The sequence below is a fragment of the Strigops habroptila genome (assembly GCF_004027225.2).
Source record: "Strigops habroptila isolate Jane chromosome 13 unlocalized genomic scaffold, bStrHab1.2.pri S16, whole genome shotgun sequence".
Lineage (NCBI taxonomy): Eukaryota > Metazoa > Chordata > Aves > Psittaciformes > Psittacidae > Strigops > Strigops habroptila.
Genome location: NW_022651054.1, coordinates 1,689,633 through 1,706,735, shown reverse-complemented (window position 1 = coordinate 1,706,735; position 17,103 = coordinate 1,689,633). Strand labels below are relative to the sequence as shown.

The following is a 17,103-nucleotide window of genomic DNA, read 5'->3' as shown; positions in this document are numbered from 1 at the left end:
ATGTGGTGAAGAGCAGGTCAGGCTTACCAACCGATCCCACTGTTTTTCTCAGGACAGTCCCAGGATTCAGCAGGGGAAAGGCATCTGGTAGCAAATCATCGTACCACGTGGCTGTCGTCCCAGTGATGGGCAGGTTGTTTTCTAACTGTGGGCTTCGCTCTGCAGCCTCGAGCAAGAGGATCTACACAGGGGACATAGGAAGGCAAATAAGGTCAGTGGGATGGCTTCATACAGGGTCTTACTCCTGAAGAGGTCTTGAAACTCCTCCCCTTGCCAGCTGGAGCTGTGAGTAACTGCATCATGGACCACAGGGTTCTGGTGTTAAAATTTTACTGGTTTCCTGGAAAGTGGCAGTAATCAGTGTAGGAAGCCACTATGTTAAGCTGCAAGAGGATCCCACACACACCCCTCCTTGGAAAGGGCTTCAGTGCTTCCAGATTCAGCCTCATGTGGAACTGTCTCTCTGTTGTTAGGGGACACAGCACTTCACTGCTGGGTTATGTGCTCAAATCCAGAGTCATAAACTGCTGGGAGCTGGTGCAAGGTGAAGGGCTGTGCCCTGAATATCCAGGTACCTCAGAACAAGTACTGGTTGGAAGTCAAAGCACAAATGCTGCCCAAATTAAAGATGATGGAGAATATGAAGCTTTTCAAGAGCTTGGGTGCTTTCATTTTGGATCAAACAAAAAAAAGGCAGCTAATTTCCTCAAACAGCTCTACTTAGATGTAATAGGATATTATTAAACCTCACAATGGTTTCTATACTTTGTAAGCACACTACCTTCAAATAAATCCACATCCCAGTGTGCATCCCCCTATCTGGGCCATTTTCAACCTAAGCTCCTTGGCAAAGTAACCCCGTCACCTTACATTTACTGCTGGCCATCAGGCTGCTCTCCCCTGGGCACTGGAGGCTTGTATGAAACTGGAGGTTAGTCTTTAACATGGCTGCGAAAAACCTAAATGCCCACAAGAAGCAGAGGGCTGGAGAAGTGAAGGCCAGGGGAATGCTCACTGCACTTCACACACAACATTTCTGACTAAAGTTCTCACAAAATTAGGACTGAAAAAAAGGAGATACTTTCTATTTTAATTGAAATATTTCATCTCCCAGACTTCCCAGCCACTAAGCAAGGGCTGCAAAACAAAGTGGTCCACAGATTTCTTTCAAAAAAGCCTAACCCATCAGGAGCACTGATGGAATGCCAAGCCCACGTGCTCAGCTGCACATGGATTTTACCCCAGTTGCTAGACAGGAGCCAAAAAGACCAAGGGCAGCACCCACTATGCCAGTGGCATGAGCCATGCCTGGGAAGCAGCAGCGACCCTGCCACTCACCTGGCAGCTGGATCAATCCCTGGCAAAGCTGCTTGCTCAGGAGGGATGCAGGATGCCCATCAGGCAGGAGCAGGGCTGAGGTTTCCAGAACAAGAGTTTTGATCCAAGCATCCAGCATCTCCACCAAAATCTGCTTTCTAAGCACAAAGCTCCAGGGGGGAAAATTGAGGAGTGCAGCACTGTGGTTTGTTACAGCACTGTCTCTTCCTGTTTGGAAACCACCTAAGCAAATACTGATTTAGGGATAAGGGAAATAAAAGAGAATGTGGCTCAAACTTTCCACTAAATCCCTAGAAGTTTCAGCTTTTACATGCTGTGTTGTCTTTACATAATGAAGTCACACTGCAATTATAAACGAGAGTGACTTGGCTCTGCTTGTTTGTTTTTTAACTTGCAATTATTACAAGGTTTATCACTTATTTATTACAAGAGATGTTGAGAGCCAGGACTGCAGCAGCGCCAGAAATGATGAACTTCCTGCAGAATGTACTGGCCTGACAGGGGTGAATCAGAAACTAATTAAACTGGGAGCTGGGTTAAGTGTGAGGGAACTGAACCTCAGCTGTTGCAAACAAGCAGAGTTCTTCCTTTATTGCAAGGATCTTTATTGATGGATCCAGAGCTTTGCTTTTGGAGTAATAAGAAAGGAAAAAGGAATCAGGTCACAATGCTTTTATTCAACGGGCTTCTCTGACGCCAGGCAAGGAAGGAATGGGGTCAGTCTGGCTCTTGCACTTCTGTGCTTCTACCCAATGATTTATTTGACAGACTTCCAAGGAATAAGCCATCAATTCAACAAACACTTAAGCATCTACCTTACCATAATAGCGCTTAATTCCCATTGACATGGGACTCAAGTGTGCATTGAAGAAGACCTTTTCTGAATTGCTTTACACTGTTATATTATCCTCTTACTTCCCCAGCAGAATATATGGATGTTGCCAAAGTGTATTCAGCAAAGAAGGTGAAACTAATCCTGGAGGTGGCAAATTAGAGGGGCTACAGCCAGAGCAGGGTTAGGATGCTCCTGCTGTGAGGAAGGGACCGACGAGGGCTGTCCTGGACAGTATTTTGCTGCAGCCCAGCAGTGCTGTGGGAAGAGGTGATATTAAATCCATAGCAGCAATGGTCAGAAAGCAGCAAACCGCAGGGCTCCATGGCCCTCCCGGGTGCTGCGAGTGGCTCGAGCACAGCTCTGAAGGTTGCATCTGGAGTGGAACAGCTCCAAATCATTTTTATGGGCGATAATAAAAACGTGTTACCACATAATCAACACAAAACAGTGGCAACGGTATCCTTTTCATTAAAACAACATGTTTTAAATGAGAGCTCTGCTGATAAAGGCTGTAAAAGATTTAAAGGCATGCACAGAATAATCCAGTGTGCTTTTTTCTAAATGGACTATATATACATAGCAGCCATTAAGGCTCAAACCATAGCAACAAGTTTATTTTCCCTGGGCGCAAAATGATAGAGGTCAGGAAGTCTCCAGACTTGAAATTGCTGAGAAATTCTAGTTTTTATGATTGGGACTGAAGAGGTGCCCAAAAGAAATAAAGTAGAAAGAAGAGAGCTCTCACATCCGTGAGATCCACAGAGCCAAACTAAAGAAGGAAAAGCACAAGGGATTTAGTCACATTCAGAATCTCAAACTCTTTCAACACGAGCGTCCTCTCCTAAGCTAGCCCAGCACAAAGCACAAACGGGGTCCTTCCACGTTATTGCAATAGCGTTGGAGCCATTCATCTACTTTCTGTCACGTTCTGTTTTTCTTAAGGCTGCCATTGCCCGAGTCAAGGGACTCGAGGAGAATTCCCACTTTCATTAAACAAAAAAAGTCTTTAGCCCTCTGAGTAAACTGCTGGAAAATGATCCCACAGAGGCTCACGGCCAGGAAGCAAATTAGCAAAATGTGCAATTTATTAAAGTCTCAGTATTAAAGTCTTGGTAAATTCTAGTCAATAAGGTTGACGTAGAGAGAGGGATAACACCAAGTGAAGAAGAACGTGTGGTTTTGATTGGAGATCCTATTGCAAGCAGTGCCCACCTCTGCTGCTGTGACCACTTCCAATGAAAAGTTATTCCTCCAGGAAGAATGGAGGCAGAAAACATCCTAACGCCACCAGATAAATGAAGTATGTCTTGATGCCATGGGGAATGTCAGTCATGCCAGCAACCAGAGCACATACAGAGAACTAGCTGGAGGGCAGATCACTGCAGAAGACAAGGGGACCTTTCCTCCCCAGTCTGTGCTGTGTTGCACAAGGTGAAAGAGGGCCTCAACTCAGCAAAACACTCAGGCTTTTGTCTTTTTGCACATATGGAAGCAAAAAGTCAAATCTGAGCCTAAATGGACATGCTGAACTGGAGCCTTTGGCAAGAGAGGTCCCGCCGGCATGAGGGCTTGTCTCTGATTTCCAGACCCCACCTCTCAGACGCAGCTGAACCGGGTCAGAAAGCTGGAAAGAACTGAAATGGGGCCACATCTCCTGCCAGCACCGCAGCGGGAGCCGGGCCCGGGGTAGGAGATGGCGTGTGAAGGCGAAGGGAAGGCGGGAGGGATGATGCACTGCCCTGGCCAAGGCGCTCGCAGGCCAGCGCCAGCGGCAGAGGTCACTGCCTGCAGAACTCGGGCCGGGGCCCGCCGAGAGCCGCGCTCACCTCTGTACAGGCTCTGGCGCTTGCTCTTCTCCCGTGGCTCAAAGCCTGGCTCTTCGCTGTGGGGCCCGCTCACGCGTACGGCCCTCAGCAGGGACATTAGTGTTATGTGCCTGAAGCTCGGTCCCAGCTTACTCAACCCACCTCCCCCTTTTCTATTTGCCAGCATAAACTTTCTGAACTTCAGACACATACCACATTTCTTATGTCAGATCAAAAGCTCAGGCCAGGGACGATGGAAACAGGAGGAAGGTTTTCATCTTCTTGAGATGTTCAGTGTCAGAGGACTTTTTTTGGCTTGTAGTGGCTTTCAAGAACCCTATTTTGGTTGTTCCCACACATCAAAAGAAGATTTCACAAACACAGCCTCCTCCCATCATCTGTCCTCTGCTCACATTCCTGATGTCCTGTAACTAGTAGGTGCTAGAAACAAGGGAAGAACAGCCAGGCTTCCAAAGATTTCAAAACTGATACAACAGGGTTCAGAAAGCTTTTTCTTTGGATAAAAATCCATGGAAATGCAAGGGGAATCATTCGACACAATCCAGATGGATATTATTAATTAATAAACAGGGGATATCTGGTCTCTTGAAGCATTGGTGGAATTAACTCCCTTCCATCCTTTTCTAAAGAGGAGGGAAAGAAACTGCATGAACCCGGCTCATCAGCTAAAAATTCCAGTGTAAAATAAGATTCCCTCGATCTTGTAAAGACACAAGCTGATTAATAATGGTAATTGCATAACTTGTTGGACATATCTTTCTTTATAGCAAATTATTTGGCAAAACAGAAGTTTTTAAATCATTCATCAAGACACAGCTAAACAGGGAGTTTTACAAAACCTGATGGAGAACGGTATCTCTCTTGTAGCAATATGAAACCTGTGAACCCAAGGCTCCAACGCAGATGCAATTGCTTGGTTTCAAAAGCCAAAATACATTCAGTGAGTGTCCACTAAAATCTGATGAACTGGGTGCCCAGAGAGAACCTGGGTGACTTCATCCTTACAACATCTTAGAGGTTTGGCCAAAGGGGACAAGATAATTAGTGCACGGAGGAATTTTGGCTATACTGATAAATGATGGGGGGAGCAATAGCTGATCTCATTGTAGTGACCCAATTTAGACCAAAAGGTAAGGTTTATGTCACCAGTTATTGCAAAAGGAAGATAGAAATGTGGACCAAAGGCTTCTACAAGTCCACAGGTTGCACAGTTCATGCTCTTTCTGCAAAGGTATTTGGGGTTTTGTACAGTTTTATGGGATGTCCGAAATAGATGATGCAAAAAGTGCCTGTTTCATCAGCAGGTACCTTCTGGAGGGGAGTCGGAGCAGAGAAGTCACAAAAGCACAGGCTAGCCTTCTAGTGCAGATAAACACAGGCAATGTTCAGCAGATCATCAGCCCATGGAGGCTTTGCTCGAGAGCAGCAGTGAGGGAAGGGCTGGCAGTGGTCACTGCACCCTGAGGCACCTGGGGAGCTTCTCATATTGCTACACATTGGAGATTTACCTCTGCTGCTGTGAGCCCCTGCAGCGTGCCATCCCCAGCATCCCGAAGTGTTAGAGCCAGGGAAAGAACCTAGATGTGGCAAGGATCCAACAATCCTTCGATGCTGTGCTAACAGCTCATTGCAGAGTGAAGTACCCAAAGCAGCTCACAGTGAAATCAGATTCCCCATCGTTATTTTAAAACACCTGATAAAAATACATTGAGGCTATAACCTTCCACCATCAAAATCACATCGTTCTTCTCTGCCCAATTTATTGCTTGTCACCTGCTGGGGATGTTGCTGTGCTACGGACATGGAGCCAGGCCAGTCTGAGATGAACTCAGTCTGGACAAAGTAACGTCTGTTCTCAGCAATGGTGTTGGGATCAGCTCTCTGCTTCTCACCAGGTGAGGAGCCCCCAGCTCTGGCTGACATGCACACCAGCCAGCTCTAACAGGCTGAGATGCCTTGTGTGCTCTCCTTCTCACTGGACTCCAAATGAAAAGCTGCACGAAGAGAGGGGCACAACTGAAAAGATAAGGGGCTTGGTCCCTTCCTGCCTCACCTTAGTGCAAGCTACAGTTCTTTCCTTATGAAGCTCTACTAGCATTTGTCATTGAGAATCGAGAGGAGGTTTGCACGTTTGGGCTTCAAACTGACAGAGAGGAGATTGAGATGAGCTCTGAGGCAGAAGTTCTTCCCTGTGAGGGTGCTGAGGCGCTGGCACAGAGTGCCCAGAGAAGCTGTGGCTGCCCCATCCCTGGCAGTGTTCAAGGCCAGGTTGGACACAGGGGCTTGGAGCAACCTGCTCTAGTGGAAGGTGTCCCTGCCCGTGACAGGGGGTTGGAGCTGGATGAGCTTTAAGGTCCCTTCTAACCCAAACCCGGCTGTGATTCTATGACAAGTATTTTGCTTAAAAAACAAAGCTTGTAAACGATGTCCCCATGTATTAAACACACCAGAAGCAGTTCCTAATGCAGACATAGGATTTGCTTGGCAAATTAAGTTGCATGTAATAGGAAAAGAGAATCTTTCAAAGTGATCTTATTAAAATATTAAATCTTTTTACCTAAAAACGCCAAACTTGTAACTAAAAGACTTCACAGGAGGGGACTGAGAAGGAGGGGTCTTTGAAGCCTTTTTGTGGTTCTGGCAAATGATTTACAGCATTGGCCAAACACATGGAACAGTCTTAGGGGACAGACTGCTCCTTCAATCCAACAGTGATAAAAAATAATATCCAAAAATTACTAGGTTTGAGAATGCAAGGATTTTCTCTGTCATCCTGAAAACATGCCCAAATGAGAGAAAGGCCAGTACCCAAACTGCCCCAAGTGTCCTAATCATCAGCATGATTATTGCTGATTAGAAACAGGCCAATGAGACAGATGCAAAGTTCAGATATGAACACTGACACGGAATCTGATTTGCCCACACAGTATTGGTTCATGGTTCCCCCTTGCAAAAATCAGGTAGGAAGTTGCATTTTACTCTTGGGAACATTTGTTCTATTAACTGACCTACAGAAACTCAGTATTAAACTAAAACTTTTACAGGGCTTAAGTTGTTATTGCTACTAGAAACCAGTTATTATACAGCTACCTGTGAAATAGCCCTAATACTCCTTAAACTCAATGCATTACTGGAGCTGGAGAAGCAGATTCTGCACAGGGTCATTAGGAAACCTTAGAGACTGGATAAGTCACCTTCCTGTTCAGAACAGAAAGACAACAGGTAACTGCTAGTGGCAATCACATTCACAACATGGAAAACCTGTGAAAGTCCTTGAAACGCCAAGCAACTGCTAATGTCCATTCCATGGGACCAGCAGCAGCCTCTCAGCCAAGCAATGGGGGTTTCCCTCCCCAGCTCTCAGCCATGTCACGGTACCATGAAGCATTTTCTCTTTTCCAAATAATTCCCCACTACAGCAGGGAATCTTATTATCCACCAGAGAAAGAAAATACAAACCCCATAAAACATCCTCGACAGCTGCCAGTATCCATGGAGCTGCTTGGAAGAAGGGGGAGATAGAGAAACATTTCATACAGTGATTACATTGAAACTCCAAGTCATGGTGCTTCAGAATGAAGAGGCACAGGGTGAAGGTGCTGTGGGGTAATCTGTCCTAAATAAATGGGGTGATTTCATATAAATAGCAATGTATTGATCAAACTGTGTGCAGAGTACAAAGATTTTCTTTAAAACCTTTCAGAATCTTCTGTGTGGAGAATCACATTACAAGGGCTGTTTTCATGCAAAAAATATGCATGTCATTTATCAATCACACAATGAATCCATCAGACACTAGATACGTAATGCTATCTCCCTGCATTAAAGCTGGAAGTAAGATGCCATGAACTTCTCAAAAGTGGTGTCAAGAGATAAGACTGGGTTATATCAACTCAGATCAATTGCCGCACTCAAGCCCCAACCAAAAGCTGGGATTAATATTGCACTGCCCGTAGCTCGATGGTGGAGGTTGTTAAAATGAGAAGGCATTTCCATGAGGGTTCCTGCTTTCCTGCTGCAGCAGCAGCTCTCTCCTGACACTGCAGCTCTCCTGAGCTTCCCTGGAGTTTGGGCTTAGTCCTGTGACGCAGGAGGGCAGCATCAGGCTCAGGAAATTCGGAAGGGAAGGGCTGTGCTGGCCTTGGAGAAACCTTGACATGAAATGAAAGCAGGGTTCATTCTGCCCTCCCAACACAAGGCTCCCTGCAGGGTCAGCGGGTGCTGGAGTCATGTCAATGTCAAGTAAGATGTCATGAGAAAGAAGTAAGGTTTGGCATGTTGGGGCTTGGGGAGGAGGTAGTTTTCTTTTGGTCTGCACGCTTTCTTGCCCTTGACCCCAGGGTCAACACAATCCTCCCTAATGTAGATTCCCATGGCCTGGAGATTTCAAGCTCAAGACCATCAATCAAAGCTTTCAAATCTCTGGCACCCAAATGGGGCTGGTATCCAGCAAACAGAACAGGCCAACTCCATCCTGGAGAGATGACAGGGTAACTTGAAACAGGAGAGACGAGGATGGAACCATCTCCCTTCATCTCCTTTCCTGCAGAAACATCTCCTACAGCCACAAGGACAACCTAGAGCAGTGTTAAAGAAAGCGTAAGACACGTGGAGAGTTTGTCCTGCTGCACAGTTCAGCCATGTCTTAGTCTCTCCTCCCTAAGGGCTATAAAAGCACTGGTCCCTAACGAGTCAGTTTTCATTCCATTTGCTCTGTGTTTATTCTTGCTTCTCACTTTCTGATCCAACTCTCATATTACAAAAATCAGAGGGTTCCTTTTATTACCTCATTTGGACACTGATCTTACAAGTTGGATGAACCATCTCATCCTTGTAATAAGAAAGATGAGACCGTTTCTGGTTAGATCCCCATTTTTAGGGGGACAGCTACAAAAACCTGCAGAAGAGGAGGTGCAGAAGAAGAAACCAGTCTCGTAGCCTCTTCTACAAGTGAGTTTACATTTCTTTAACTTGCCCTTTACAGCCACTGGAAGACACACATGCATTTTACATACCCTCACACATAACCAAGAAAGGCTCCTGGCCCCTCGTCCCTATTGCAGAGGTGTGAGGAAGAGATTGTTTTTCACTTGTCCCTAACCTACTCTACTAAAGCGAACCTCCTCACCCAGCATCTATCTGCCCAGCTCCAAGGTGCCTTCAGAGGCAGCTTCCCACACATCTGCTCTCACCCTTGGGCCTTGCAGTATTTATAAGAAGTCTACACAGGCTCCACGTGCCTCAAAGCCCTTATGGTGAGTGCCAATGGCCTCACCTGCTTGAAGGTGACTGGGTACACTGAGCTGGCTGATCTTATCCGCTGCCATTCCCCAAGCTCACCATGGTCATGTTGGGTGAAATTCAAGAGAGCAGGAGCAGCAAAACTCCTCAACTTCAGCTGTCTCTAGAAGGAGTGGGACTGTGGCAGGAAAATCTGTCTCTGCCCATAGGAAGGATGAACTTCCACATCTGCCTTTGCACAACAAGACAGCAAATTTAGAGGGGGGATCAGTCTCCAACACTGGCAAGGGATGTGTGTGCCCATCCAATCACTCCTGCCTTCCTCTGAACAGCTTCAGGCTGTTGTGATGAATTGAGACATTACAAGAAGACAGTTTGGAGAACTGAGAGACAACTTCACATCCAGATCACCCAGCAAAATAGGGATCTTCCCCCAAAATCCAGAGGAGGAATGCAGACAACACTAAACAAATGCAAGAACCTTTTAAATGGTGCTGGCTATTATTGAATAACAACAACTGAGGTCACTGCTACATAGATCAAACTGAACTTAACCCTGAAAAAGAAAGGTGAATCAGCGTAGTTCTCTTGTGTACAGCACCAGCATTTGTGTGATGTTTCTTCACTCTCCATTTAATTGCTACAGCCAATTTTTGCACAGCATCCACAGCTTTTCAAACAAAGTGGAAGCCAAAAGATTGATAATGACACTGCTGGGCTGCAGAAGGCACCCTTACAGAGACGCAGCCTTTAGTATCTCACGAGAGAAATAACTCCTTCCCCTCCATAAAAGTAAACCCTTTGATGAGCTTTGCTGCACAACAAGGGTGCTAGGTTAGAGTAGGAGACAATATGCCATGGAGAAGGTAAGTGGGCAGCACTTCCCAAATCCCACAAGCAGTTGGTGCCAACACCAGGGAGCAGGTTGCTTTCAGGTCATGGGAACGTCACCCAATTTACACCAGCTTCCTATCTGTAAGACAAACCCACCAAACTGACCTCAGCGCAGTTTCACTCTGGGCTAAGACTTCTCATGGGGATTTGGACAGGCAGGACCTCCTCCCTCCTCCATGAAGCCCCACCAGGGCCCTGGCTGAGGTTGCCATCAGCTTCTCAAACACTCTATTACCTGACACAAGTGCTGAGCAGCGCAAGCCAGCAGAGCTTGGGCGTTCTCGTGTCAGGACGCTCTTTGGCTATCGTTTTCTAATGAGCCAGATATAGAAAACCCTGGAAAGCAAAGGAAGGTACAGCTGGCTGCAGGCTGAGCATAGGAGGGCTGATCTACATCTCTCTGAGGCTGGTCCCATGTCTGCCTTGGATTCGGGACTGCACACGCAGAGGTCAGTCACCAGCCCCTCTCCTCTCCAAACGCCTCCAGCTCCTCACTGCCAAAGGACACCCACCTGCCAGGTCCCAGTGCTTGGAAAAACAATCCAGCTCATCTCTGTCCTTTGCACTACAACAGTTGTTTTCACTTCAACAATTCTGCTCCCCAGAACTTCAGTCCCCCCACCCCTTCCTTTTCCCATAGTGAAATATAACTGCGAAGGCTTTGAGGAAGTTCCAGACAACATTGCTCACTCCATTTCAGCACAGACAATTCCCAAATTACCATAATATCATGCACTGGCCTCAAAACCATCCCCCCTTTACACCACCCCCACCCCAAGTTTCTCCCCAAATTCTTTTGTCACTGATAACCATCAGTTAATGAATAATAACAGCAGCACATGCCTTAAAGGGACCAAAGCACTATATCTAACAGCCAGGATTGGGCTGTCACAGGACGGACCACAGATCAAAGGGGAATGACTGACTCAGCTGCTTTGTTGGTAGACTGGAACAGTCTATCCGAATCCCAGTAGGTAGAAATTAAAACAATTTGCGGGAAAAAAACCCACAATGTGAAGGTCTCCCCTTAACATTTGTCTCCATTAAGCTGTGCGTGAAAGCCTCCCATCTTTCAGAAGAGGGATAAAAAAGGACTGGATAGCACTTGAAAAGCAAGCTAATGAACAACTGTTCTTAGAAAAATCTATGTACCTTTACTCCTCTGTGTTACATTCTACACTGGTAAGGTTTCTACAAGGCATTTTTAATGAGAGAGACAAGAATCAGTCTGCTGCTTTCCCAAGCCAGGGCAGTCACTGTTTTATAACCCCATGTTATCAACCAGCAAGAAGGCAAAATATTTTTCATAGAGCTTTAGCTGCCCTCTGTTTCTGAAGCAAAACCTGAGCTAACATGTCCCAGTTGAGAGCAACGAGCTATTTATTGTTGAGTAGCAGCTGCACACTTGTGACAGTGGTGAGCACAGCCCAAACACAGCACTGCACGGGAGCCAGCGAGCCCATCACGAGGGGCTTGTAGCAGGCAAGCACAGCCATGGGAATAATGGCAACACAGGGCATGTTATTACTGAGCTCTGAGCATTATTTAGGAGGAGCTGAGCTGAGCAGCCAGAGAGAAAAAAGGAGGCAGAGATGCAGCTGCATGGGAAGTGGAAGGAGCCAGGCTGGAGGTGAGCGATGCCTGTGTGCACAGCAGAAGGGTTCCTGGTACAGAACCACCATCACAGCATGTTCCTCGCTGTGCACGGAAGGACAGACACCAGAGCTCTGCAGGGCTGCCAACTCCCCATCTTTTTCACCAGCAACTCGTGGAGATTTTTGCCAAACAGAAGAATAAAGGCAGGTCCTTACCTTGGCCTCGAGCGTGTTTAGCCTCTCGGTCATATCCGCTAGTCTTGTGCAGTTCATGCATTCTAGAAAGAACAAAACAAACCGATGTAAAATTCCTACAGACTTTGTATTTTAATCCATGGCTTTCAGCCTGGAGACCCTGACCCCTGTGTGATCCAAGGCACACAGGATTCAAGATCAGTTATGGGGCAGAAATAAGTATTGAAATCCACTGCACAGGTAAACAGCCACAGCCACATTACATGAACCTTGTGTAGGGATATCGAGTGGGGCAGAGTGTGGAACCAAGCTCCTTACAGGTAGAAGGCAGATGAAATAAAACATTAGTTATAAGACTTTTCATGGTGCCAACCAGCATCACTTGTTGTCACCAACAGAGACACTGCTACTGGTGTAAGCTGGTGCGGCACATGCTCCCACCTCACAGGACATGAGGCTGCACAACCATTACTCCATTCAGCTCTGTGCTGTATCCTCTCCTACACTATGTCCTGAGCAAATACGAAGGAAAGTGATGAATACACAAAATGCCCGTCTCTGCAGAGTCCTGCTCCATCCCTGTGCCCCCAGGCCCTCTTACCACTCCCACAACAAATCATCTGTCTTGGTGACAGCAACAAAATCCAAGACAGACCCCAGGGCTGATGCAGACCGGAGCTGCAGCATGAAGCGGTTTCCATCTCACTTTGCTGCATAGAAGCAATGGTTAGGCAGCAATCACCAAAGGGGTCTTGACAGGGTGCCTGAGCAAGAACAAACATTAACATAATGGGTTTTGAGCACAGTTTAAAATGATTGCTTGATCCAAACGACATCACTTCTCTAAACAGAAGGCCTGCTGCTTTGCCTCTGTTTTCATTTCAGCAATTTTAAAGCAAGTGAGGGATGATGAAGCCCTGAACAAAGATTTAATCAACAAGGCACTTTCCCAGCACTTTGCAGGACTGTTGAACTGCCTGTTCCCAGCTCTCAGAGCAGCTTTCCAGGCTGGACCACTCACCTATCGTGACTTCTCAAGCACAGCAGATTCAAGAAAGGGAAAATGACTTGCAGCATGAAGTATTTCAGAGAGTAAACCATCCATATTCAGGTGATGAATCACTGCTATCTCATGTGCCACAGAGGAGAAATACATCTCTGTGTGTTTCTGGGCTCCTTAAGGGCCAGAGCCAGTTTTCATTGACTGGCCACAGAAGAAGTATTTAACCCTGGTATTTCCGAAGTGCTGGAGAGGTTGACCTGTAATTCTTAAGCCCCTAACAGACCATTGAGGTGTAGTCAGGCTGAGCTTGTAGTGATGCAGGGGACAATGAGTAAACTCAGTGCCTACCTATGAATAGGAATAGGTGAACATGGGTTTTGACCTGACCAAACATCACCTTGACTCTTGGGACTCAGTTGTTGCCCCTAACAAGCTTTGTCCCCTTTTGCACAAGGAGCCCCAAGGAATCTCTCCAGTCTTCACCCACAAACACTTTCCAGTTTTATGAGGCTCCTGGTATGTACTGATGGCTCTCAGCCATGCGAAGATTTTAGCACATGGTTTGGAGGGCCAGGAAGCTTGGCTGTTCCACGTTAGTGATTTACAGTCTAAGAAGATTGCTTAAGTGCTAACAGCAACCAGTCACCCATTGCATAAACCTTCCCAAGAAATTCTCTCATTGACCCTCTAAGAGGGGCTGTGTGGCTTCCCAAAGGAGCTAGACATAGAGCTTCTATGTCATGATACCCAACATTCTGCAGACAAAGCATCTGATGGTTCAGGCACACTTAGATTGAGGGGTTTCCTCACAGGTCAATACTGACATCGGCTTTCTTTTACCCAACAGGAAATAACGTTTATTTTTGTTCTCTGCAAGACTTCTTGGGCAATATTTTTTGGCTTTCATAAGCTCATGAAGTGAGCAAGTGCCATAAGTGCATTGTCCCACAGGGAAGGAAACGGGTGAGGCTTGTTTGGTCTGGATCTGCTTGTAGTGTGTAGAACAGGGAATTACATCTTGCATGTAACCTGCTTCATGCTTTTGATCTTGCTCATCCTCATAGAAAGACAAGGCTGTATAAATCCAGTGGTCCCGAGAGCCAGAAGGCGTACCAGATGTGCTACAGAGCAAATAAAATATGGGGTCCTGTTCTCCCTTCTGCTGGCTTGCACATATTGATAACTCCCATAGGTTTAGAGAGACTGACTTGACTTGTCTGAAAACTATCTCTGTGCATAACTTGTGATGGATTGATCATTTAAGCTCTCTCTGGAGAGCTCAGCTCATAAAAAAGGGATCATACTACCCAGGGGTGAATCAACCAGCATCCTGGGGAGGATACTCTCATTGTCTCTGTCGGACAGTGTATGAACAGCACCAGTCCAGCAGCCCTCTGTTCCTAAATAGCTCTCAAAGAGCCCTTTAAGGTGCATGTGTAGCACCTAATTTAAATGAACAAAATGCCATAAGGGGGGAGGAAGCAGCAGTGCCACTGGTTGGTGAGATTTGTACCAATATCATCTTCATGTCAGTGATGCCTGCTGAAACATATGGAAAACACAGCCCAGGTCAGAAAGAGAACTACTTAAGCTCAAGTTGGATTTGAACTCTGATCCTTTCCTCTCTGAAATGCCTGGAAACTCAGATCCACACCCAAGGTATTAGCCTGGACCCAAAAGACATTTAACTAATCCAGAAAGTAGACATTCTAATGAAAAAAAGATCTTCTTACTAAGGCAAGCCTCCTGCCAACAAACCCTTGTGACACAGCTTTAGCTAACCAGCAGCTGGACCATGCTTCCAAACACAGAGATGAACGCTCAGTACTGCAGCTACAGAAACTGCATTCAAAGCTTGCTCACAACACACTGGGGACCAGGCTGCTTTGAAGGCTGGGGTTGGTATCTGTCCTTGCAGAAAGCCTCAGAATGGTGGTGACAAACCAAGCCAATAAATATCTTCCCTGACTACTAAATAGGGTCTAATCCTGATGGCTGGAGGTTTCAAGACCTGAGACTGTGAAGGTGAATTTTCTGATCAGGGTGAAAGCAGTCTGCTTTATTAAACAAGCTTGAGAATCTCACATCATTATTTCACATGCAAAGAATAGAACACTGGGACAAATACACATATTCTCTGACCTGGAACTCCAGAGCAGGCACTTTCCATATCTGCAGAAATCCATCACTTGTTGCTACACAGAGCCATAGTTTATTTCCCTCGTATTCCTAGTTGGCAGATTTGTATTTTTCCAGCTAAACTCCAAGAAAGGAGTTGTGATTTCACTCTATGAAGCCCAACCTCAAAACACATGGTAGGATTTGTTTTAGAAATATTCCAGCAGGGAGGATAAATAATTGAGATAATGAACATGAGACTGTACCAGCATATCGCGTGACACCCAGTCTGTCTCCACGACGTCTCACTGTTACTGTCCTAGCACACCTCTCCTCTCCCACCCTCCTATTCCCCCTCTCTAGCTGCATGGATAAAGCAATGCAACTGGAGGGAAGGAAAAGTCTACCATATCAGAGGTATGGTGGACTCCATGTGCTGTAAAATAACAAGTCATGTACTCTGTGACTCACTTAACCCTGACCCAAAGGTTGCCACGTTTGACCCACCTTTGATTAAAGGCTGAGCCAGTGCCTCCAGCGCTGCAGCTTTGCAAAGAGGCACCCAGCTCTAAACCTGCAGCTTCCACTCTGGATCCGCTCCTCCAAGCAGCAACTTCCAGTGGTGAATGCCTGACTTGAGGTGCCTTGCTAACTTGGCATTCCCACATCGCAGCATTTGCATAACTTCATCATTAAATAGCTGCACACTTCAGCTGCTCAAGGGTGAAAGCCCTCAAAGTCCTCACTTGACTTGAGACAACAAGCAAGGCGTGATAACGGCTTTATGCCAATGGGGCTCTAATGATTTCAGCACAGTTACTGCAGTGGCACTGAGGGTAGTAAAAAAACCCAACCCCAAGCCAACATCACCATGGGGCCACAGGTCAGAGTTCTGTGCAAAACAGCAAGGAAACCTCTTGGCATCTCTGCCCCATTTCTCAGCTCTGACAGCCCACGCTCATTTGTATACCCGGAGTCTCTGCAGAATATCAAAAGGGCTTTTGGTTTCCCTACAGCCAGATGCTCAGTAGATATAAATTGCACAGCTCAACTGAAGTCAAGGGATCAAGGCTCTGTCTGTCTTTTTCTTGATGGATTACTCCACAATTCATATTTCAGAGGGGAGGCGGAGGAGGTGGTTTATAGCATATGAAAGGGGAGAGAATTCTGGAATCACAAAGCCTTTGTTTAAACAAATAAAATCTTTGCAGCGAGTTTTTTCAAGATCATATTTTGCCATTACAAGAAACTTCAACCTTGCAGTGCAATGGGGCATAGCACACAGTCAGGCTCTGGGACATGAGAACCGCATTTACAGGTCATGCTTCAACCTGCTTGGGACGCTAAGCAATGCACTTTCCTTCCCCGAGTCTCACTGTCCTTTCATCCGCTGTTAGTGTAATGTTTCTTCTGTAAAGGACCAGAGGTTAGATGATGAAAAAGGACCTACTGTTACAGAGAGAGAAATACATCAGTGAGCTTGATTGTGGCACAACCTGCCTAGCAGTTCTTTCTCCACCTAGTAAAGTCCACCACTTCCACTGTACTTTTCAGAAATGGACATGCACAAAGAGGACAAACTCTGTTATCCGCAGGGCTGGCGGAGCAAACCAGAGCTGCCTCAAGCGCTGCTGACAGCCCACGTTTAGAGCACTGGGAACACAACAGCAGCTCCATGAAACACAACACAGTGGCTTTAACTCTGCGAGAGCTACGGCACAATCAGGGCTACTGCAGGCAAGTCTCATGCCGCACACCGTTACGGGTGCACTGTCTTACACATCAGTAACACACAACCTGAGTAGGTCCAGTTTGAAGAATATCTTGTCTTCCAAAGGAAGCAGGAGTCCATCTTTTCTCAGTTAGAAGACACCCTTCTCCAGGACAAGTTCAGAGCAGTCTCTGAACAAATCTGGAAGAGCATGGAGGAAGTCAGCTAAAGTAGTCCAGGCAACCATGTTCCTTTGCAAGGAGAAGCTCAAAACAACCAAGGGAAGTAGGAAGCACAGCTAACTTCTACTGTCAACTTAGCGAGTGCCCAAGATGTTGTATTTGGAC

At 46.3% G+C, this 17,103-nt stretch overlaps 1 protein-coding gene across 5 annotated transcripts in view; it reads right to left on the bottom strand.

The window, feature by feature from the left end:
• COL26A1 (collagen type XXVI alpha 1 chain) overlaps window positions 1-17,103 on the bottom strand; it is a 175,734-nt gene that overhangs the window by 30,913 nt on the left and 127,718 nt on the right. For all 5 annotated transcript variants that reach the window (XM_030472592.1, XM_030472591.1, XM_030472594.1 and 2 more), the window contains exons 4-5: window positions 11,946-12,007; window positions 28-181 (exon numbers count right to left, since the gene is read on the bottom strand). In XM_030472592.1, coding sequence (XP_030328452.1) covers window positions 28-181; window positions 11,946-12,007 — 216 coding nt within the window. The remainder of the gene's footprint in view (window positions 1-27; window positions 182-11,945; window positions 12,008-17,103) is intronic.